The following is a 25,200-nucleotide window of genomic DNA, read 5'->3' as shown; positions in this document are numbered from 1 at the left end:
TCTCCTCTCCCTCTCCTCTCCTCTCCTCCCTTGCCAGCCTGTGGAAGGGTCTGTGTTTGTCACGATCTGCTCAAAGAGGCATGTTCTCTCTGTATTTATTGGCTGACAGTAAAGAGGGCATTCCATGGCTGTGTCCCAAAAGACACCCTATTCCCTTCATAGTTCCTAGGGGCCCTGGTCAGACACCCTATTCCCTTCATAGTCCTCAGGGGCCCTGGTCAGACACCCTATTCCCTTCATAGTCCCTAGGGGCCCTGGTCAGACACCCTATTCCCTTCATAGTCCCTAGGGGCCCTGGTCAGACACCCTATTCCCTTCATAGTCCCTAGGGGCCCTGGTCAGACACCCTATTCCCTTCATAGTCCCTAGGGGCCCTGGTCAGACACCCTATTCCCTTCATAGTCCCTATTTTTTTATTTTTTTATTTCACCTTTGTTGAACCAGGTAGGCCAGTTGAGAACAAGTTCTCATTTACAACTGTGACCTGGCCAAGATAAAGCAAAGCAGCGCGACACAAACAACAACACAGAGTTACACATGGAATAAACAAACATACAGTCAATAATACAGTAGAAAAGTCTATATACAGTGTGTGCAAATGAGGTAGGATAAGGGAGGTAAGGCAATAAATAGGCCATGGTGGCGAAGTAATTACAATATAGCAATTAAACACTGGAGTGATAGATGTGCAGAAGATGAATGTGCAAGTAGAGATACTGGGGTGCAGATAAAGATAAATAAATAAATACATTATGGGCATGAGATAGATTGGATGGGCTATTTACAGATGAGCTATGTACAGGTGCAGTGATCTGTGAGCTGCTCTGACAGCTGGTGCTTAAAGCTAGTGAGGGAGGTAAGAGTCTCCAGCTTTAGTGATTTTTGCAGTTCGTTCCAGTCATTGGCAGCAGAGAACTGGAAGGAAAGGTGGCCAAAGGAAGAATTGGCTTTGGGGTTGACCAGTGAGATATACCTGCTGGAGCGCGTGCTACGGGTGGGTGCTGCTATGGTGACCAGTGAGTTGAGATAAGGCAGGGCTTTACCTAGCAGGGTCTTGTAGATGACATGAAGCCAGTGGGTTTGGCGACGAGTATGAAGCGAGGGCCAGTCAGCGAGAGCGTACAGGTCGCAGTGGTGGGTAGTATATGGGGCTTTGGTGAAAAAACGGATGGCACTGTGATAGACTGCATCAAATATGCTGAGTAGAGTGTTGGAGGCTATTTTGTAAATGACATCGCCGAAGTCAAGGATCGGTAGGATACTCAGTTTTACGAGGGTAAGTTTGGCAGCCATGAGTGAAGAATGCGTTGTTGCGAAATAGGAAGCCAATTCTTTATTTAATTTAATGATTGGAGATGTTTAATGTGAGAGTTTACAGTCTAACCAGACACCCAGGTATTTGTAGTTGTCCACGTATTCTAAGTCAGAGCCATCCAGAGTAGTAATGTTGGACAGGCGGGCAGGTGCAGGCAGCGATCGGTTGAAGAGCATGCATTTAGTTTTACTTGCATTTAAGAGCAGTTGGAGGCCACGGAAGGAGAGTTGTATGGCATTGAAGCTCGTCTGGAGGTTAGTTAACACAGTGTCCAAAGAAGGACCAGATGTATACAGAATGTTGTCGTCTGCGTAGAGGTGGATCAGAGAATCACCAGCAGCAAGAGCAACATCATTGATGTATACAGAGAAGAGAGTCGGCTCGAGAATAGAACCCTGTGGCACCCCCATGGAGACTGACAGAGGTCCGGACAACAGGCCCTCTGATTTGACACACTGAACTCTATCAGAGAAGTAGTTGGTGAACCAGGCGTGGCAGTCATTTGAGAAACCAAGGCTGTTGAGTCTGCCAATAAGATTGTTGTGATTGATGGAGTCGAAAGCCTTGGCCAGGTCGATGAATACAGCTGCACAGTAATGTCTCTTATCGATGGCGGTTATGATATCGTTTAGGACCTTGAGCGTGGCTGAGGTGCACCCATGACCAGCTCTGAAACCAGATTGCATAGCGGAGAAGGTACGGTGGGATTCGAAATGGTCAGTAATCTGTTTGTTAACTTGGGTTTCGAAGATTCTAGAAAGGCAGGGCAGGATAGATATAGGTCTGTAGCAGTTTGGGTCTAGAGTGTCTCCCCCTTTGAAGAGGGGGATGACCGCGGCAGCTTTTCAATCTTTGGGAATCTCAGACGATACGAAAGAGAGGTTAAACAGGCTAGTAATAGGGGTTGCAACAATTTTGGCAGATAATTTTAGAAAGATAGGGTCCAGATTGTCTAGCCCAGCTGATTTGTAGGGGTCCAGATTTTGCAGCTCTTTCAGAACATCGGCTATCTGGATTTGGGTGAAGGAGATGTGGGGGAGGTTTGGGCAAGTTGCTGTGGGGAGCGCAGGGCTGTTGGCCGGGGTAGGGGTAGCCAGGTGGAAAGCATGGCCAGCCGTAGAAAAATGCTAATTGAAATTCTCAATTATGGTGGATTTTTCAGTGGTGACAGTGTTTCCTAGTCTCAGTGCAGTGGGCAGCTGGAAGGAGGTGCTCTTATTCTCCATGGACTTGACAATGTCCAATAACTTTTTTGATTGTGCTACAGGGCTCTGGTCAGACACCCTATTCCCTCCATAGTCCCTAGGGGCTCTGGTCAGACACCCTATTCCATTCATAGTCCCTAGGGGCCCTGGTCAGACACCCTATTCCATTCATAGTCCCTAGGGGCCCTGGTCAGACACCGTATTCCCTCCATAGTCCCTAGGGGCTCTGGTCAGACACCCTATTCCATTCATAGTCCCTAGGGGCCCTGGTCAGACACCCTATTCCATTCATAGTCCCTAGGGGCCCTGGTCAGACACCCTATTCCATTCATAGTCCCTAGGGGCCCTGGTCAGACACCCTATTCCCTTCATAGTTCCTAGGGGCCCTGGTCAGACACCCTATTCCCTTCATAGTTCCTAGGGGCCCTGGTCAGACACCCTATTCCCTTCATAGTTCCTAGGGGCCCTGGTCAGACACCCTATTCCAATCATAGTCCCTAGGGGCCCTGGTCAAAAGCAGTGCACTATAAAGGGAATATGGTTTAATTTGAGATGCATGTTTTATTCTACCGGGGTCTAGTAGAAAGAACAGAACCTCAAACAGCCTCTGAATCAAGCCTCACTTTGAAGATCAGTCTGCATGTTCCTGACTAACTTCCTCCCCCCTGCTCACCCTCCTGTCCTCACACCTCCTTCCCATCCCCCCTCCGCCCACCATCCCTTAGCCCTCTGACTCTCCAACAAAGGACTGTTTCTGACTAACTCACCTCTCCTCCTCTCTTCCTCCACCACCACCTCTCCTCGCCCTTCTGCCTCCCCCTCAAAGGGACCCAGGTACTGTACTATATGCTGTGTGAGGATCGTCCCCGGAGATTAGCTGTTCTTTAATTCAAAGTATTCTTCTTAATGTAGTTTTAATGGTCACAGAGCCCAGCTGCTCTGCTCTCTGTGTCTCTGAGGCTCTCTTCTCTGTCAAAGTACATCTCAAATGAGCTGTCTCTCTGGAACAGAGGGAGAGGCTGCAGGAGCTTGAAAGGGTGATTTGTGGGTGTCTGTAGGGATGGGCATTTGATATTTTTCCACTGTTCAAGTACCCTCATGATTTTTTTTTTTTTGGTGGGGGGGGGGGGGTAGTACTCGAGAACTCCAACGGGGGGGGGGAACTATTTTTAGAACACAAGGACCTCACTGGATACAGCGTTTCTGCTTTGCTGCTCTCTGTAGGATCGTCTCACACCGAGTAGAGGGTCAGAGGGATAGAAGGGTTCCTGTATTCATCTTCACGTGTGCCTTGGCCTGATCTCTATGTACACTACCAGTCAAACGTTTGGACACCTACTCATTCAAGGGTTTTTCTTTATTTTTACTATTTTCTACATTGTATAGAATAATAGTGAAGACATCAAAACCTAGAAATAACATTGTAAAGCTGTAATCAAGGCAAAGCTTTGGTGGATACTTTGAAGAATCTCAAATATTAAATATATTTTAATTTGTTTAACACTTTTTTGGTTACTACATGATTCCATATGTGTTATTTCATAGTTTTTATGTCTTTATTATTATTCTACAATGTAGAAAATAGTAATAAAATAAAGAAAACCTCATGAATGAGTAGGTGTGTCCAAACTTTTGACTGGTAGTTTATGTTGAATGGTTGTTTGTTGGTTTCTCCTGTAGTCTCCTGTGGTATTTTATTAGGATCCCTACTCCCCACTCCCTAGCCCTACTCTCCACTCCCTAGCCCTACTCCCTACTCTCCACTCCCTAGCCCTACTCCCTACTCTCCACTCCCTAGCCCTACTCTCTACTCCCTAGTCCTACTCTCTACTCCCTAGCCCTACTCACTACTCCCTAGCCCTACTCCCCAATCTCTAGCCCTACTCTCTACTCCCTAGCCCTACTCCCTACTCTCCACTCCCTAGCACTACTCCCTACCCCCTACTCCCCACTCCCTAGCCCTACTCTCTACTCCCTAGCCCTATTCCCTACTCTCTACTCCCTATCACTACTACTAGCACTACTCCCTAGCCCTACTCCCTACTCCCTAGCTCTACTCACTACTCCCTTCTTCCTACTCCCTAGCCCTACTCCCTACTCCCCACTCCCTAGCCCTACTCCCTACTCCCCACTCCCTAGCCTTACTCCCTAGCCCTACTCCCTACTCCCCACTCCCTAGCCTACTCCCTTCTCCCCACTCCCTAGCCCTACTCCCTACTCCCCACTCCCTAGCCCTACTCCCTACTCCCTAGCCCTACTCCCTACTCCCCAGCCCTACAGGTATCCACTGTGTCAGTGTGCGTCCTCAGTGGTTCTGATTGTGTGTGGTTGTGTGTGTGTGTGTGTGTGTGTGTGTGTGTGTCTACAGGTATCCGGTGTGACAGTGTGTGTCCTCAGGGGTTGTGGGGTCCAAACTGCTCCGTCACCTGCTCCTGTCAGAATAGAGGATCCTGCTCACCGGAGGACGGTACCTGTGTCTGTTCCCCGGGTTACAGAGGGACCTCCTGCAAGAGAGGTATGTACCCTGACCTCTAAGCTTAACTGGCACCTGTGGCTTAATGGTTGTTTCTCATTGAGTATTATTACTTGTTCTGTTATTTTACCTTATATTATAAGCATGTGATGGTTGTTTCTCATTTAGTATTATTACTTGTTCTGTTATTTTACCTTATATTATAAGCATGTGATGGTTGTTTCTCATTTAGTATTATTACTTGTTCTGTTATTTTACCTTATATTATAAGCATGTGATGGTTGTTTCTCATTTAGTATTATTACTTGTTCTGTTATTTTACCTTATATTATAAGCATGATGGTTGTTTCTCATTTAGTATTATTACTTGTTCTGTTATTTTACCTTATATTATAAGCATGTGATGGTTGTTTCTCATTTAGTATTATTACTTGTTCTGTTATTTTACCTTATATTATAAGCATGATGGTTGTTGATCATTGCTAGACAGCCATTTTCAGGTCTTGCCATAGATTTTCAAGGTGATTTAAGTCAAAGGTGTAACTAATCAACTCAGGAACATGCCCTGTCTTCTTGGTAAGCAACTCCAGTGTATATTTGGCCTTGTGTTTTTAGGTTATTGTCCTGCTGAAAGATGAATTCATCTCCCAGTTTCTGGTGGAAAGCAGACTGAACTAGGTTTTCCTCTAGGATTTTGCCTGTGCTTAGTTCTGTCTAATTTATTTTTTATAACAATATAAACTCATTAGTCCTTGCTGATGACAAGCATACCCATAACATGATGCAGCCACCACCGTGCTTGAAAAATATGGAGAGTGGCACTGAGTAATGTGTTGTTGGATTTGCTCTAAATATAACACTTTGTATTTAGGACATAAAGTTAATTTGCCCCGTTTGTTACGGTTTTAATGTAGTGCCTTATTGCAAACAGGAGAGACCTCACAGATCATTTTGTGGGACACGGAGATGGAATAGTCATTTAAAAATCACGTTAATTAAACACTTACTTACTGCACTGTACATAATGTGACTTGTTAAGCAAATGTTTACTCCTGAACTGATTTAGGCTTGATATAACAAAGGGGTTGAATGTGAAAATGTCTAAAAACATAATTCCACTTTGGCATTATGGGGTATTGTGATGTCATTATGGGGTATTGCGATGTCATTATGGGGTATTGTGATGTCATTATGGGGTATTGCGATGTCATTATGGGGTATTGTGTGTAGACCAGTGACACAACATCTCAATGTAATACATTTTAAATTCAGGCTGTAACACAATAACATGTGTAAAAAGTCCAGGGGTGTGAATACTCTCTGAAGTAACTGGGTGTGAGTACTCTCTGAAGTAACTGGGTGTGAGTACTCTCTGAAGTAACTGGGTGTGAATACTCTCTGAAGTAACTGGGTGTGAGTACTCTCTGAAGTAACTGGGTGTGAGTACTCTCTGAAGTAACTGGGTGTGAGTACTCTCTGAAGTAACTGGGTGTGAATACTCTCTGAAGTAACTGGGTGTGAGTACTCTCTGAAGTAACTGGGTGTGAGTACTCTCTGAAGTAACTGGGTGTGAATACTCTCTGAAGTAACTGGGTGTGAATACTCTCTGAAGTAACTGGGTGTGAATACTCTCTGAAGTAACTGGGTGTGAGTACTCTCTGAAGTAACTTGGTGTGAGTACTCTCTGAAGTAACTGGGTGTGAGTACTCTCTGAAGTAACTGGGTGTGAATACTCTCTGAAGTAACTGAGTGTGAGTACTCTCTGAAGTAACTGGGTGTGAGTACTCTCTGAAGTAACTGGGTGTGAATACTCTCTGAAGTAACTGGGTGTGAGTACTCTCTGAAGTAACTGGGTGTGAGTACTCTCTGAAGTAACTGGGTGTGAGTACTCTCTGAAGTAACTGGGTGTGAGTACTCTCTGAGGTAACTGGGTGTGAGTACTCTCTGAAGTAACTGGGTGTGAGTACTCTCTGAAGTAACTGGGTGTGAGTACTCTCTGAAGTAACTGGGTGTGAGTACTCTCTGAAGTAACTGGGTGTGAGTACTCTCTGAAGTAACTGGGTGTGAGTACTCTCTGAAGTAACTGGGTGTGAGTACTCTCTGAAGTAACTGGGTGTGAATACTCTCTGAAGTAAATGGATGTGAGTACTCGCTGAAGTAACTGGGTGTGAGTACTCTCTGAAGTAACTGGGTGTGAGTACTCTCTGAAGTAACTGGGTGTGAGTACTCTCTGAAGTAACTGAGTGTGAGTACTCTCTGAAGTAACTGGGTGTAAGTACTCTCTGAAGTAACTGGGTGTGAATACTCTCTGAAGTAACTGGGTGTGAGTACTCTCTGAAGTAACTGGGTGTGAATACTCTCTGAAGTAACTGGGTGTGAGTACTCTCTGAAGTAACTGGGTGTGAGTACTCTCTGAAGTAACTGGGTGTGAGTACTCTCTGAAGTAACTGGGTGTGAGTACTCTCTGAAGTAACTGGGTGTGAGTACTATAATGCCCTGGCTCTCCCTCTGATTGGCTGGAAGAATGGGCTATAATGCCCTGGCTGTCCCTCTGAGTGGCTGGAAGACTGGGCTTTAATGCCCTGGCTCTCCCTCTGATTGGCTGGAGGAATGGGCTATAATGCCCTGGCTGTCCCTCTGAGTGGCTGGAAGACTGGGCTTTAATGCCCTGGCTCTCCCTCTGATTGGCTGGAAGAATGGGCTATAATGCCCTGGCTGTCCCTCTGAGTGGCTGGAAGACTGGGCTATAATGCCCTGGCTGTCCCTCTGAGTGGCTGGGGTCTGGGATCTTGGGTCTGAGGGAGCTGGTCGCCTGAGGTTTCTCTTGTATCTCTGGTCTCTGCTGGGCTTCTCTGGCTCGGCCCTGAGTGGAGGTCTGACTCAAGTGATGAGTTCACTGATTAGAGGTGATCTTCACAGGGGCAAACCTGTAAACATCAGACAAAGTGGAATTTAACAGAGAGAGAGAAGGGGAGAGTTGGAGTGAAGTGTGTCCTCATGCCATGTGTCTGGCTGGGCCGTGATTAAAGTGGAATTTAACAGAGAGGGAGAGACACAACCACACACAATGCAAAGGAGTGTGTGTCCACATGCCATGTGTGTGTTCAGAGATGATTAATCTCCCTATGGCAGACCTGTTGTCTTCATTACTAAGAGACAATGTGGACAGACACAACCACTCAGACCTGTTGTCTTCATTACTAAGAGACAATGTGGACAGACACAACCACTCAGACCTGTTGTCTTAATTACTAAGAGATAATGTGGACAGACAACCACTCAGACCTGTTGTCTTAATTACTAAGAGACAATGTGGACAGACAACCACTCAGACCTGTTGTCTAAATTACTAAGAGACAATGTGGACAGACACAACCACTCAGACCTGTTGTCTTCATTACTAAGAGACAACATGGACAGACAACCACTCAGACCTGTTGTCTTCATTACTAGGAGACAATGTGGACAGACAACCAATCAGACCTGTTGTCTTCATTACTAGGAGACAATGTGGACAGACAACCACTCAGACCTGTTGTCTTCATTACTAAGAGACAATGTGGACAGACAACCAATCAGACCTGTTGTCTTCATTACTAGGAGACAATGTGGACAGACAACCACTCAGACCTGTTGTCTTCATTACTAAGAGACAACATGGACAGACAACCACTCAGACCTGTTGTCTTCATTACTAGGAGACAATGTGGACAGACAACCAATCAGACCTGTTGTCTTCATTACTAGGAGACAATGTGGACAGACAACCACTCAGACCTGTTGTCTTCATTACTAAGAGACAATGTGGACAGACAACCAATCAGACCTGTTGTCTTCATTACTAGGAGACAATGTGGACAGACAACCAATCAGACCTGTTGTCTTAATTACTAAGAGATAATGTGGACAGACACAACCTCTAAGGCTATTTAACTAAAAGAGGTTTTACATGAAGAGAGGTGGAGACAGGATGGACAAACAGACTACAGACTGAGTAGCAAGCCAGTTATTTTGTTCTCCGATGTCTTTGCAGTGGATTGCAGTGTTATTGAATATAGTGGATAGTATTTAGTTAAATGTACTGTGTTTAGAACATTAGAATGGATGGCGGGGCCAGTTCAATGATTCCGCGGTATCCTGTTAGATATATCAGATGCGTTAGTCTTGCCTTTACCACGCCAGAGAAGTAAACTGTGAAACTACATTTTATTTCTCTTGTACTTTTGACAGTCATGTTTAAACAGGAAAATATATTTTATTCCTATTTGTTAAGCTGCTTTCACACATTAATACAATATAATAAATTGGTCTTTCATGACTGTCCTGACTGATTAGTCATTCTGTTTCAAACCATATGAAGGACTGGAATGATTAGAGTTTTATTTGTGTCCCTCTTCTTCTCTTTCTCTTCCTGCTCATCTCTTCTCGTCATCTCTTCCTCCTCATCTCTTCTCGTCATCTCTTCTTCCTCATCTCTTCTTCACCATCTCTTCCTCCTCATCTTTTCTTCCTCATCTCTTCTCGTCATCTCTTCTTCCTCATCTCTTCTTCCTCATCTCTTCCTCCTCATCTCTTCCTCCTCATATTTTCTTCCTCATCTCTTCTTCCTCATCTCTTCTTCCTCATCTCTTCCTCCTCATCTCTTCTTCCTCATCTCTTCTTCCTCATCTCTTCTTCCTCATCTCTTCTTCCTCATCTCTTCCTCCTCATCTCTTCTTCCTCATCTCTTCCTCTTCATCTCTTCTCATCTCTTCATCTCTTCTCCTCATCTCTTCCTCTTCATCTCTTTCCCTCATCTCTTCCTCATCTCTTCTCATCATCTATTCCTCCTCATCTCTTCTCCTCTTCTCCTGTCCTCCTCTCCTCCCTCCCTCCCCTCCTCCCCCTCTCTCTCCTCTTCCTCTCATCTATCTCCTCTGTCTCTCCTTTCCTTAGTCTGTTCTCCTGGGTTCTATGGGCACCGCTGTAGCCAGTCATGTCCACAGTGTGTCCACAGCTCTGGATCGTGCCATCATGTGACTGGTCACTGTGACTGTCTGTCCGGCTTCTATGGCTCCCTGTGCAACCAAGGCAAGTAGCCCTCCTCTCCTCCTGTCCCTTCTCTCTGTAACCAAGGCAAGTAGCCCTCCTCTCCTCCTGTCCCTTCTCTCTGCAACCAAGGCAAGTAGCCCTCCTCTCCTCCTGTCCCTTCTCTCTGCAACCAAGGCAAGTAGCCCTCCTCTCCTCCTGTCCCTTCTCTCTGCAACCAAGGCAAGTAGCCCTCCTCTCCTCCTGTCCCTTCTCTCTGTAACCAAGACAAGTAGTCCTCCTCTCTTCCTGTCCCTCCTTCATCCTTCTCTCCCTCTCCCTCTCTTTCCCTCTCTCTCTCCCTCTCTCTCCCTCCCTCTCTCCCTCTCTCTCCCTCCCTCCTTCCAGTCTCTAACCTAGTTACAGTGATGTCTTCTCTGTCTCTGTGAGGCAGAACTAAAAACTAAAAGAACGGAGAACGGTCTCTTTGCTCAGAACGGAGAATGGTCTCTTCGCTCATAACAGAGAACGGTCTCTTCGGTCAGAACGGAGAACGGTCTCTTCGGTCAGAACGGAGAACAGTCTCTTCGGTCAGAACGGAGAACGGTCTCTTCGGTTAGAACAGAGAACGGTCTCTTCGCTCAGAACGGAGAACGGTCTCTTCGCTCAGAATGGAGAACGGTCTCTTCGCCCAGAACGGAGAACGGTCTCTTCGCCCAGAACGGAGAACGGTCTCTTCGCTCAGAAAGGAGAACAGTCTCTCCTGCTTCTCCCTGTCTCTCCCTGTCTCTCCCTGTCTATCACTCTCTCCCTGCCTCTCCCTGTCTCTCCCTGTTTCTCCCTGCCTCTCCCTGCCTCTCCATGCCTCTCCATGTCTCTCCCTGTCTCTCCCTGCCTCCTACCCTGCCTCTCCCTTCCTCCTACCCTGCCTCTTACTACCCTGTCTCCTACCCTGCCTCTCCCTGCCTCTCCCTGCCTCTCCCTGTCTCTCCCTGCCTCTCCCTGCCTCTCCCTTCCTCCTACCCTGCCTGTTCCTACCTCTCCCTGTCTCTCCCTGTCTCTCCCTGCCTCTCCCTGTCTCTCCCTGCCTCTCCATGTCTTCTACCCTGCCTCTCCCTGCCTCTCTCTGTCTCTCCCTGCCTCTCCATGCCTCTCCCTGCCTCTCCCTGCCTCTCCCGGTCTCTCCCTGCCTCTCCCTACCTCTCCCTGCCTTTCCCTGCCTCTCCCTGTCTCTCGATGCCTATCCCTGCCTCCTACCCTGCCTCTCCCTGCCTCTTCCTACCTCTCCCTGTCTCTCCCTGCCTCTCCCTGTCTCTCCCTGCCTCTCCCTGTCTCTCCCTGCCTCTCCCTGTCTCCTACCCTGCCTCTTACTACCTCTCCCTGTCTCTCCCTGCCTCTCCCTGTCTCTCCCTGCCTCTCCCTGTCTCTCCCTGCCTCTCCCTGTCTCTCCCTGCCTCTCCCTGTCTCCTACCCTGCCTCTTACTACCTCTCCCTGTCTCTCCCTGCCTCTCCCTGTCTCTCCCTGCCTCTCCCTGTCTCCTACCCTGCCTCTCCCTGCCTCTTACTACCTCTCCCTGTCTCTCACTGTCTCTCCCTGTCTTTCACTGTCTCTCCCTGTCTCTCCCTGCCTCTCCCTGTCTCTCCATGTCTGTCCCTGTCTCTCCCTGTCTCTCCCTTCAACTAAATGACATTATCAGTGTCTCTCTGACAAATAACCTTCAGTGAAAATGTAATCTGAATATTGCTGAGACATTCTCTTTTAGAGAGAGACTCAAAGAAAGCGACAGTATTAGCAGCCGTCCTCTGTCCTCTCAACACAGTCAGCAGGAAACCTAGTGAGATTAGCATCCGTCCTCTGTCCTCTCAACACAGTCAGCAGGAAACCTAGTGAGATTAGCATCCGTCCTCTCAACACAGTCAACAGGAAACCTAGTGAGATTAGCCATCCGTCCTCTCAACACAGTAAACAGGAAACCTAGTGAGATTAGCAGCCGTCCTCTCAACACAGTCAACAGGAAACCTAGTGAGATTAGCATCCGTCCTCTCAACACAGTCAACAGGAAACCTAGTGAGATTAGCATCCGTCCTCTCAACACAGTCAGCAGGAAACCTAGTGAGATTAGCATCCGTCCTCTCAACACAGTCAGCAGGAAACCTAGTGAGATTAGCATCCGTCCTCTCAACACAGTCAGCAGGAAACCTAGAGATTAGCATCCGTCCTCTCACCACAGTCAACAGGAAACCTAGTGAGATTAGCATCCGTCCTCTCAACACAGTCAACAGGAAACCTAGTGAGATTAGCAGCCGTCTTCTCAACACAGTCAGCAGGAAACCTAGTGAGATTAGCATCCGTCCTCTCAACACAGTCAGCAGGAAACCTGGGTGAGATTAGCATCCGTCCTCTCAACACAGTCAGCAGGAAACCTAGTGAGATTAGCATCCGTCCTCTCAACACAGTCAGCAGGAAACCTAGTGAGATTAGCAGCCGTCCTCTCAACACAGTCAGCAGGAAACCTAGTGAGATTAGCATCCGTCCTCTCAACACCCCCTTTGCTCCTGTCCTGTCTATAGTGCCTGTTTTCTAGTTTTCCCGGTTTTGACCTTTCTGCCTGCCCTGACCCTGAGCCTGTCTACCGTCCTGTGCCTACGACTGCCCGTGTTCGATTTAATAAACTTTTGTTACTTCAACATCGTCTGCACCTGGGTCTTACCTTCAAACAAGTTAGATGTACTCTATCCTGCTCCTCCAATATTTTACTGTTGTTTGAACAAACATTCTGCTTTAGGCCTGTTAAAAGAGAACAAGGATGACCTGATTTTTTGCTGCTTATTTTAGATTGACAAAAACACACTACAGTAGACTGGTATATGGACTGGTAACTACAGTAGACTGGTATATAGACTGGTAACTACAGTAGACTGGTATATAGACTGGTAACTACACTAGACTGATATATAGACTGGTAACTACGCTAGACTGGTATATAGACTGGTAACTACACTAGACTGATATATAGACTGGTAACTACAGTAGACTGGTATATAGACTGGTAACTACACTAGACTGATATATAGACTGGTAACTACGCTAGACTGGTATATAAACTGGTAACTACAGTAGACTGGTATATAGACTGGTAACTACAGTAGACTGGTATATAGACTGGTCACTACAGTAGACTGTTATATAGACTGGTAACTACAGTAGACTGGTATATAGACTGGTCACTACAGTAGACTGGTATATAGACTGATAACTACAGTAGACTGGTATTTAGACTGTTATAACTAGTTATAATGTCCACATAGTTATAACTAGTTATAATGTCCTCATTTGGACTCCATTTCATATTAAATTGGTAAAACTACACACAGAACATATACAGTAGCTTCTCTTATGAAAGAGATGTATTTTTTGCCCAGTAAGTAAACATATGTGACTCACCACTTGGATTTCGTTTTATGTAGAAACATTTGAAATTGTGTTTTTTTTTTACATTGGATAAAAGTAGAGACTCAGAGTTAGAAAATGGTATATCATACACTACAGTTGAGGAACAATGGGAAAGTAATTCTGCTTTGAAAGTTGATAAACTTGTACACCTTACCTTTGAGAAAATCGCCTTTTGAAGGTTTTGCTATCTAGTGAAGAGGTCTTCTTTGTCTACACCCATTCAGCATCGATCACACCCTCTTTAAACTTTAGCCTCACCGTTCTCGAAGCGCACACAGGACGCTCTGGCAGAAGATTGGTTTACCCCCTGGATAACATATAAACAGCCGAACCAACTTTGCTGGCAACAACAACGTCATTGTGCTTTTTTGTAGACTTTTACTGACACTGGTCATATTCAACGGGTGTTGTACCCACGTCACATAACGTTAGCTAACGAGCAAGACAGCTAACGTTAGACAGTTAAACAACAATGAACAGTGCCAACAATGCCACAGTTTTGGGAGCTAACCAACCAGGTTCATTGTTAGCTAGCTAACATTAGGCTCTAACTGGAACAGCAAACGGCTCTGGGAAACAAATAATAATGTCAGCTAGGGAGCCAGCCAGCTAACATTAGCTAGCTAGCTAACAGTACACTATAGCTTAAGACATATAGCTAGCTAGCTAACAGTACACTTTAGCTTGAAATTAAACCACTTTCTGTCAAAATTAAAAAATGAGTAATATCTGAAAATGTAGCTAGCTAACGCTGGACTATCTTACCTGTATACATTATCGTGCATGGACGTGTCTCCCTGTCAGGAATGCCATGCCACGGTTGCCCTTAGTTTGAAGATGTAATCCGGAGACAGGTGTTTTCTCCATCTCTTTAGCTATCATAATCTTATTCCGCTGATTTCAAGACTTGATCCCCCAGAAAGTGGAGAGCAACACTTGTGCAGCTCCACTACACAATACATTTGTTTTTAAAAGCCTCGTTCGACAGGATAACCAACACAAACTGACGAGCTTCAGTAAGCCAGTAGCCAGTAACCTAGTGGTTAGAGCATTGGTCCAGGAACCAAAAGGTTGCTGGATAAAATCATAACCATATGATGTACATGCTACCTCATCAGCCCGACTAACCGGTGCCTGTATGTAGCCTCGCTACTGTTATAAAGCCTCGCTACTGTTATAGCCTCTCTACTGTATATAGCCTCTCTACTGTTATATAGCCTCTCTACTGTATATAGCCTCTCTACTGTTATATAGCCTCTCTACTGTATATAGCCTCTCTACTGTATATAGCCACTCTACTGTATATAGCCTCTCTACTGTATATAGCCACTCTACTGTATATAGCCACTCTACTGTATATAGCCTCTCTACTGTTTATAGCCTCTCTACTGTATATAGCCACTCTACTGTATATAGCCTCTCTACTGTATATAGCCACTCTACTGTATATAGCCACTCTACTGTATATAGCCTCTCTACTGTATATAGCCTCTCTACTGTATATAGCCACTCTACTGTATATAGCCTCTCTACTGTATATAGCCTCTCTACTGTATATAGCCACTCTACTGTATATAGCCTCTCTACTGTATATAGCCTCTCTACTGTATATAGCCTCTCTACTGTATATAGCCACTCTACTGTATATAGCCTCTCTACTGTTATATAGCCTCTCTACTGTTATATAGCCTCTCTACTGTATACAGCCTCTCTACTATATATAGCCTCTCTACTGTATATAGCCTCTCTACTGTATATAGCCTCTCTACTGTTATATAGCCTCTCTACTGTTATATAGCCTCTCTACTGTATATAGCCTCTCTACTGTATATAGCCCCTCTACTGTATATAGCCTCTCTACTGCATATAGCCTCTCTACTGTATATAGCCACTCTACTGTATATAGCCTCTCTACTGTATATAGCCCCTCTACTGTATATAGCCTCTCTACTGTATATAGCCACTCTACTGTATATAGCCTCTCTACTATATATAGCCTCTCTACTGTATATAGCCTCTCTACTGTATATAGCCTCTCTACTGTATATAGCCACTCTACTGTATATAGCCTCTCTACTGTTATATAGCCTCTCTACTGTCATATAGCCTCTCTACTGTATACAGCCTCTCTACTATATATAGCCTCTCTACTGTATATAGCCTCTCTACTGTATATAGCCTCTCTACTGTTATATAGCCTCTCTACTGTTATATAGCCTCTCTACTGTATATAGCCTCTCTACTGTATATAGCCCCTCTACTGTATATAGCCTCTCTACTGCATATAGCCTCTCTACTGTATATAGCCACTCTACTGTATACAGCCTCTCTACTATATATAGCCTCTCTACTGTTATATAGCCTCTCTACTGTTATATAGCCTCTCTACTGTATAGAGCCTGTCTACTGTATATAGCCTCTCTACTGTATATAGCCTCTCTACTTTATATAGCCTCTCTACTGTATATAGCCTCGCTACTTTTATAGCCCCTCTACTGTATACAGCCTCTCTACTGTATATAGCCTCTCTACTGTATATAGCCCCTCTACTGTATACAGCCTCTCTACTGTATATAGCCTCTCTACTGTATATAGCCCCTCTACTGTATATAGCCCCTCTACTGTATATAACCTCTCTACTGTATATAACCTCTCTACTGTAATAGCCTCTCTACTGTATATAGCCTCTCTACTGTATATAACCTCGCTACTTTTATAGCCTCTCTACTGTATATAGCCTCTCTACTTTATAGAGCCTCTCTACTGTATATAGCCTCTCTACTGTATATAGCCTCTCTACTGTATATAACCTCTCTACTGTATATAACCTCGCTACTTTTATAGCCTCTCTACTGTATATAGCCTCTCTACTGTATAGAGCATCTCTGCTGTATATAGCCCCTCTACTGTATATAGCCTCTCTACTGTATATAGCCTCTCTACTGTATATAGCCTCTCTACTGTATATAGCCTCACTACTGTATATAGCCTCTCTACTGTATATAACCTGTCTTTTTACTGTTGTTTTATTTCTTTACCTACCTATTGTTCACCTAATACCTTTTTTGCGCTGTTGGTTAGAGCCTGTAAGGGAGCATTTCACTGTAAGGTCACCTATTGGTTAGAGCCTGTAAGGAAGCATTTCACTGTAAGGTCACCTATTGGTTAGAGCCTGTGAGGAAGCATTTCATTGTAAGGTCACCTATTGGTTAGAGCCTGTAAGGAAGCATTTCATTGTAAGGTCACCTATTGGTTAGAGCCTGTAAGGAAGCATTTCACTGTAAGGTCACCTATTGGTTAGAGCCTGTAAGGAAGCATTTTACTGTAAGGTCACCTATTGGATAGAGCCTGTAAGGAAGCATTTCACTGTAAGGTCACCTATTGGTTAGAGCCTGTAAGTAAGCATTTCACTGTAAGGTCACCTATTGGTTAGAGCCTGTAAGGAAGCATTTCACTGTAAGGTTTCACCTGTTGTATTCGGCGCACGTGACAAATAAACTTTGATTTGATCAAAAAATCTGTCGTTCTGCCCCTGAACAGGCAGTTAACCCACTGTTCCTCAGTAGGCCGTCATTGTAATTAAGAATTTGTTCTCAAGTGACTTTCCTGGTTAAATTTAAATGTAAAAGTATCTATATAACAATAATCTAAGTAAATCTTTGGCACGTCATTGGGCCATATGTTGTTACTCATCAAAAATATATTGAGGCAAAATTACAGACAGTAGCCTACAATTAGCAAAATAGATCTCAATTGAATGAACATGAAATTTATTTCAACATTATTGAATTATATAGGCCTACACTCTTAGAAGAAAAGGTTCCTTAAAGGTTCTTCAGATGTCCTCATAGGAGAACCTTTTTTAGTTCCAGGTAGAACCATTTTTGGTTCCATGTAGAACCCTCTGTGGAAAGGGTTTTTACCTGGAACCAACAAAGATTCTTCAAAGGGTTCTCCTACGGGGGCAGCCGAAGAACCTTTTTAGGTTCTTAGATATCACCTTTTTTTTTCTAAGAGTGGATGTAGCCTACAGAAATATCAGCAGGTGGGTAGTCTGGAAGTTGAGAGAAAGAACTTGGGTCAATACAAACGGCACAATTACTCTTGAAATGTGGACAAACGATTTTTCGGAAAAAACGGATACTTGTGCCTTACAGCCCATTACCTAAACAATGAGTGGTTGAGCGCAAAACTGCAGATAACATAAGGCCAGATATTGTGGAAGAAGACTTGGCGTTCTTGTCGATTTCCTCTATCGCTTCAGAGAGGCCACACTCGTCCTGGAGATGTGGTGTCAGAGAGGAGACACCATAAAGAGTCACCTACAGCTGGAGATGTGGTGTCAGAGAGGAGACACCATAAAGAGTCACCTACAGCTGTAGATGTGGTGTCAGAGAGGAGACACCATAAAGAGTCACCTACAGCTGGAGATGTGGTGTCAGAGAGGAGACACCATAAAGAGTCACCTACAGCTGGAGATGTAGTGTCAGAGAGGAGACACCATAAAGAGTCACCTACAGCTGGAGATGTGGTGTCAGAGAGGAGACACCATAAAGAGTCACCTACAGCTGGAGATGTGGTGTCAGAGAGGAGACACCATAAAGTCACCTACAGTTGGCTAGTCCTCTCTGTCAGAAACTGTGTTGTATCATAGTTAGTTATCTGTCTCATGCTAGACTCCCAGGATCCCCTGGACCAGCATGGGGTATGAGAGCCTGAACACACACACACCCAACCAGCCCCCCAACCAGCCTCCTAACCAGCCTCCCAACCAGCCCCCCAACCAGCCCCCCAACCAGCCTCCCAACCAGCCCCATAACCAGCGTCCCAACCAGCCCCCCAACCAGCCCCCCAACCAGCCCCCCAACCAGCCCCCCAACCAGCCTCCCAACCAGCCCACCAACCAGCCTCCCAACCAGCCCACCAACCAGCCTCCCAACCAGCCCACCAACCAGCCTCCCAACCAGCCCACCAACCAGCCCACCCACCAGCCTCCCAACCAGCCTCCCAACCAGCCCACCAACCAGCCTCCCAACCAGCCCACCAACCAGCCTCCCAACCAGCCCACCAACCAGCCCACCCACCAGCCTCCCAACCAGCCTCCCAACCAGCCCACCAACCAGCCTCCCAACCAGCCCACCAACCAGCCTCCCAACCAGCCCACCAACCAGCCCACCAACCAGCCTCCCAACCAGCCCACCAACCAGCCCACCCACCAGCCTCCCAACCAGCCTCCCAACCAGCCCACCAACCAGCCTCCCAACCAGCCTCCCAACCAGCCCACCAACCAGCCTCCCAACCAGCCCACCAACCAGCCTCCCAACCAGCCCACCAAACCAACCTCACCGCTTCAGTAATAACGACCGCATTGGAGCGTCTCGAAATAGTTTTTCCAAGAACCAACGAATGGAGAAAAGGAAGTCAGTGTAGACATTCAAATGAACCCGTTTTATCAAAAATAATTTAACCTCACAATGTCCTCAAAGGCAAAGACAGTCAGTCCCCTTATCTGATTTGAACGCCACTGCGTTCCCTTTTACGTTTCTCCTGATATCGTACTCTGAGGCTTCGGGGCCCGTGTCCCACATCGCACCCTATTCCCTATGTAGTGCACTACTTTTGACCAGAGTCCAGCAGAAGTACTGCACTATGTAGAGAATATGGTGCCATGTGAGACTAAGCCTTTGTTTAAATACCTGCCTACTGAAGTTTCTTGTCTTTGATAAAAAAAAACACAGCAACCTGATTGAATAAGTCTTTGCTGGGCCCAGGAAGAAAGTGGGGATAGAAGCTGAATCTAAAATGAAATCTTTAATTGAGGAGAGTGTCAGAGGGGTTGATTAACACTGTTCTGAGAAACACAATGGGAATCCCGCTGTTCTGGGTAATAAGATGGGAATCCAGCTGTTCTGAGAAACACGATAGGAATCCAGCTGTTCTGGGTAATAAGATGGGAATCCAGCTGTTCTGGGTAATAAGATGGGAATCCAGCTGTTCTGGGTAATAAGATGGGAATCCAGCTGTTCTGGGTAATAAGATGGGAATCCAGCTGTTCTGGGTAATAAGATGGGAATCCAGCTGTTCTGGGTAATAAGATGGGAATCCAGCTGTTCTGAGAAACACGATGGGAATCCAGCCGTTCTGAGAAACACGATGGGAATCCAGCTGTGCTGAATAATAAGATGGGAATCCAGCTGTTCTGGGTAATAAGATGGGAATCCAGCTGTTCTGAGAAACACGATGGGAATCCAGCTGTTCTGGGTAATAAGATGGGAATCCAGCTGTTCTGGGTAATAAGATGGGAATCCAGCTGTTCTGGGTAATAAGGTGAGAATCCAGCTGTTCTGAGTAATAAGATGGGAATCCAGCTGTTCTGGGTAATAAGATGGGAATCCAGCTGTTCTGGGTAATAAGATGGGAATCCAGCTGTTCTGGGTAATAAGATGGGAATCCAATCCTCTATCCTGTTTCTCTCTCCCTTATTCTATACCTCTATCCTGTTTCTCTCTCCCTTATTCCATACCTCTATCCTGTTTCTCTCTCCCTCAGCCCATACCTCTATCCTGTTTCCCTCTCCCTTATTCTATACCTCTATCCTGTTTCTCTCTCCCTTATTCTATACCTCTATCCTGTTTCTCTCTCCCTTATTCCATACCTCTATCCTGTTTCTCTCTCCCTCAGCCCATACATCTATCCTGTTTCTCTCTCCCTCAGCCCATACCTCTATCCTGTTTCTCTCTCCCTTATTCCATACCTCTATCCTGTTTCTCTCTCCCTCAGCCCATACCTCTATCCTGTTTCTCTCTCCCTCAGCCCATACCTCTATCCTGTTTCTCTCTCCCTTATTCCATACCTCTATCCTGTTTCTCTCTCCCTTATTCTATACCTCTATCTTGTTTCTCTCTCCCTCAGCCCATACCTCTATCCTGTTTCTCTCTCCCTTATTCCATACCTCTATCCTGTTTCTCTCACCCTTACTCCTTAAAGAACTATAACTCTCTGATAGTTCTGTGGCTACTGGCTTCAGAGTTCTAAAGTCCCATCGCAACTAATACAATCTGAACCCGTCCAGTTGAGTGTAGATTTTCCCAGAAGGCACTGCTTGACAATGTGATTTTCATTTTTTATGCCTAGTGAAGAAAAGTACTGTTTGAGTCTGTAACTGTGTTTCACAACATCTTTATAACCCAAGGACTGGCAAAACTAAAGCAGGGGGGGGGGGGGGGGGGGGTTCAGTGCCTTGCTCACTTACGGTCACAGGATTTGATACCAGCAACCCTCCAGTGACCAGTTACCTTCCGCCAGATTAGTCCTGTCTTATCCAGGATTCAAAATGGCAACCCTCCGGTTGCTGACTCGCCTCTCTAACCGCCAGGCTACCTGCCCTGTGTGTGTTTGTGTGTGTGTGTGTTCGTTCACAGTGTGTTTTATTGGCAGGTTCAAGGGCTGTACTCAGATCTGTCTCTCTCTGTGTGTTTATAGTGTGTTTCAGTGGCAGTTACGGTAAGGGCTGTTCTGAGATCTGTTTGTGCACCAACAACGGGACCTGTAACCCCATCGATGGATCCTGTCAGTGTTTCCCTGGTTGGATAGGAGAAGACTGCTCTCACAGTACGTATGTCTCTCTCCCTCTCTCTTCGTTCTCTCTCTCTCTCTCTCTCTCTCTCTCTCTCTCTCTCTCTCTCTCTCTCTCTCTCTCTCTCTCTCTCCCTCTCTCTCCAATTTCAATTCTAAGGACTTTATTGGCATGGGAAAGATATGTTTACATTGCCAAAGCAAGTGAAATAAACCAAAGTGATAAGCGACAAAAAACAACAACAACAAAGAACATAACATAATGTCCAGTAAACATGACATCACAAAGGATGAAAAAAGATAAAGACGTTCAACGTGTTACATTATCAACATTATGTACAGTGTTTTTAACGATGTGCAAATAGTTGTAGTATCATTAGTAGGGGAAGATGAATAAACAGATAAATATAGGTATTTACTATGTTGTTTGTGCTCCTCTGGTCTCCATGTTGTCATGGCAACAAGTCACAAATCTTGCTAGCACATTTTCAGTATTTCGCCACACATAAATGGGAGTCTATCAATGTTTTGATTCGTTTTCTCTTTTAATTTGTGGATCTGTGTAATCTGAGGGAAATATGTGTCTCTAATATGGTCATACATTGGGCAGGAGGTTAGGAAGTGCAGCTCAGTTTCCAACTCATTTTGTTGGCAGTGTTGCACATGGCCTGTCTCCTCTTGAGAGCCATGTCTGCCTACGGCGGCCTTTCTCAATAGCAAGGCTATGCTCACTGAGTCTGTACATAGTCAAAGCTTTCCTTAAGTTTGATTGTTTCTCATGTGTCAAGTAATTATCTTTTTGTTTTCTCATGATTTGGTTCGTTCTAAATGTGTCTGTCCTGGGGTTCTGTGGGGTGTGTTTGTGTTTGTGAACAGAGCCCCAGGACCAGCTTGCTGAGGGGACTCTTCTCCAGGTTCATCTCTCTGTAGATGAGGGTTTTGTGGTGGAATGTTTGGGAACCACTTCCTTTTAGGTGGTTGTAGAATTTAAGTTATGTTCAGGATTTTGATCGTGTATCGTCTTAATTCTGCTCTGCATGCGTTATTTGGTGTTTTTTGGATCTTTTTGCAGAATTCTGCATGCAGAGTCTCAATTTGGTGTTTGTCCCATTTTGTGAATTCTTGGTTGGTGAGTGGACCCCAGACCTCACAACCATAAAGGGCAATGGGCTCTATGACTGATTCAAGTATTTTTAGCCAGGTCCTAATTGGTATGTTGCATTTTCTATTCCTTTTGATGGCATAGAAGGCCTTGTCTCTTAATAAATCGTTCAGACTTTAATTTTAAAAAATGTATTTCACCTTTAACCAGGTAGGCTAGTTGAGAACAAGTCCTCATTTACAACTGCAACCTGGTCAAGATAAAGCAAAGCAGTGTGACACAAACAACACACGGAGTTACACATGGAGTAAACGATAAACAAGCCAATAACACAAACAAGTCAATGACACAGTAGAGAAAATAAAGTCTATATACAGTGTTTGCAAAAGGCATGAGGAGGTGGGCAATAAATAGGCCACAGGAGCGAATAATTACAATTTAGCAGATTAACACTGGAGTGATAAATGAGCAGATGATGATGTGCAAGTAGAGATATTGGTGTGCAAAGAGCAGAAAAGTCAATAAAATAAAAACAGTATGGGGATGAGGTAGGTAAATTGGGTGGGCTATTTACAGTTGGACATTTACAGCTGCAGCGATCGGGTTTGGTGCTCAGATAGTTGATGTTTAAAGTTGGTGAGGGAAATAAAAGTCTCCAACTTCAGCGATTTTTGCAATTCGTTCCAGTCACAGGCAGCAGAGAACTGGAAGGAAAGGCGGCCAAATGAGGTGTTGCCTTTGGGGATGATCCGTGAGATATACCTGCTGGAACGTGTGCTACGTACGGGTGGGTGTTGTTATCGTGACCAGTGAACTGAGATAAGGCGGAGCTTTACCTAGCATAGACTTATAGATGACCTGGAGCCAGTGGGTCTGGCGACGAATATGTAGTGAGGGCCAGCCGACTAGAGCATACAGGTCACAGTGGTGGGTGGTATAAGGTGATTTGGTAACAAAACGGATGGCACTGTGATAAACTGCATCCAGTTTGCTGAGTAGAGTTTTGGAAGCTATTCTGTAGATGACATCGCCGAAGTCGAGGATCGGTAGGATAGTCCGTTTTAGGGTAAGTTTGGCGGCGTGAGTGAAGGAGGCTTTGTTGCGAAATAGGAAGCCGATTCTAGATTTGATTTTGGATTGGAGCTGTTTAATATGAGTCTGGAAGGAGAGTTTACAGTCTAACCAGACACCTAGGTATTTATAGTTGTCCACATATTCTAGGTCGGAACCGTCCAGGGTGGTGATGCTAGTCGGGCGTGCGGGTGCTGGCAGCGAACGGTTGAAAAGCATGCATTTGGTTTTACTAGCGTTTAAGAAGAGTTGGAGGCCACGGAAGTAGTGTTGTATGGCATTGAAGCTCGTTTGGAGGTTAGTTAGCACAGTGTCCAAGGGCCAGAGGTATACAGAATGGTGTCGTCTGCGTAGAGGTGTATCAGGGAATCGCCTGCAGCAAGAGCGACATCATTGAGAAAAACAGAGAAAAGAGTCAGCCCGAGAATTGAACCCTGCAATGAGGCAGTGATCGCTGAGATCCTGATTGAAAACAGCAGAGGTGTATTTGGAGGGCCAGTTGGTCAGGATGACGTCTATGAGGGTGCCCTTGTTTACAGATTTAGGGTTGTACCTGGTGGGTTCCTTGATGATTTGTGTGAGATTGAGGGCATCTAGTTTAGATTGTAGGACTGCCGGAGTGTTAAGCATATCCCAGTTTAGGTCACCTAACAGAACAAACTCTGAAGCTAGATGGGGAGCGTTCAATTCATAAATGGTGTCCAGGGCACAGCTGGGAGCGGAGGGGGGTCGGTAGCAGGCGGCAACAGTGAGAGACATTTCTGGAGAGGTTAATTTTTTAAATTAGAAGCTCGGACTGTTTGGGTATAGACCTGGAAAGTATGACAGAACTTTGCAGGCTATCCCTGCAGTAGATTGCATCTCCTCCCCCTTTGACAGTTCTATCTTGACGGAAAATGTTGTAGTTGGGGATGGAAATCTCAGAACTGTTGGTGGCCTTCCTAAGCCAGGATTCAGACACGGCAAGGACAGCAGGGTTGGCGGAGTGTGCTAAAGCAGTGAGTAAAACAAACTTAGGGAGGAGATATCTGATGTTAACATGCGTGAACCCAAGGCTTTTATGGTTACAGATGTCAACAAATGAGGGTGCCTGGGGACACGCAGGGCCTGGGTTTACCTCCACATCACCCGAGGCACAGAGGAGGAGTAGGATGAGGGTACGGCTAAAGGCTATCAAAACTGGTCGCCTAGAGCGTTGGGGACAAAGAATAAAAGGAGCAGATTTCTGGGCATGGTAGAATAGATTTAGGGCATAATGTGCTGACAGGGGTATGGTGGGGTGCGGGTACAGCGGAGGTAAGCCCAGGCACTGAGTGATGATAAGAGAGGTTGTATTTCTGGATAAGCTGGTTATAATGGGTGAGGTCACCACATGTGTGGGAGGTGGGACAAAGGAGGTATCAGAGGTATGATGAGTGGAACTAGGGGCTCCGTTGTATACTGTTGTTTAGGTTAGTTATCATTGTTTAAGTTTGCAAGGCATATTGTAACATGAGAGAGATATACAGCGAGGCATAAAGTAATCACAGGTGTTGATTGGGAGAGCTAGCTAAGACAACAACGGGTGAGACAACAACAGCTAATCAGCTAAAACAACAACAGGTAAAATAGCAATGACTGGGCAGAGAGGTTCGGTTAACTACACACAGAGAATGGGTTCGCGGCTGGGGCCGACAGATAAACAAGAAATAAACAGAATGGAGTACCGTGATTAATGGACAGTCCAGCAGGCATCAGCTATGTAGCCAAGTGATCATAGGGTCCAGGGGACGGCAATAGAAGGAACAGGGAAGCCGTGGAGTAGTGGCACGCGGGCGACACAGCGTTTAAAACCAGTTGCGACGAGCAAACCCGGATCCGGGATCCTATTTATAGCCTCAAGCTCATTACCATATCGCAAATGAAATGAAATAAATATGCTAGCTCTCAAGCTTAGCCTTTTGTTAACAACACTGTCATCTCAGATTTTCAAAATATGCTTTTCAACCATAGCAAAAC

The 25,200-nt window shown here is 45.5% G+C and overlaps 1 protein-coding gene across 1 annotated transcript in view; it reads left to right on the top strand.

Moving 5' to 3' along the window:
- Positions 1-25,200, top strand: part of LOC139407463 (multiple EGF-like-domains 11) — a 265,679-nt gene that overhangs the window by 214,679 nt on the left and 25,800 nt on the right. Inside the window, exons 12-14 of the mRNA XM_071151258.1 lie at positions 4,889-5,035; positions 9,929-10,063; positions 20,937-21,065. Coding sequence (XP_071007359.1) covers positions 4,889-5,035; positions 9,929-10,063; positions 20,937-21,065 — 411 coding nt within the window. The remainder of the gene's footprint in view (positions 1-4,888; positions 5,036-9,928; positions 10,064-20,936; positions 21,066-25,200) is intronic.

Source organism: Oncorhynchus clarkii, chromosome 4, assembly GCF_045791955.1.
Source record: "Oncorhynchus clarkii lewisi isolate Uvic-CL-2024 chromosome 4, UVic_Ocla_1.0, whole genome shotgun sequence".
Classification (NCBI taxonomy): domain Eukaryota; kingdom Metazoa; phylum Chordata; class Actinopteri; order Salmoniformes; family Salmonidae; genus Oncorhynchus; species Oncorhynchus clarkii.
Note: the sequence above shows the minus strand (reverse complement) of the source record. Positions and strands in the feature narration are given on the sequence as shown.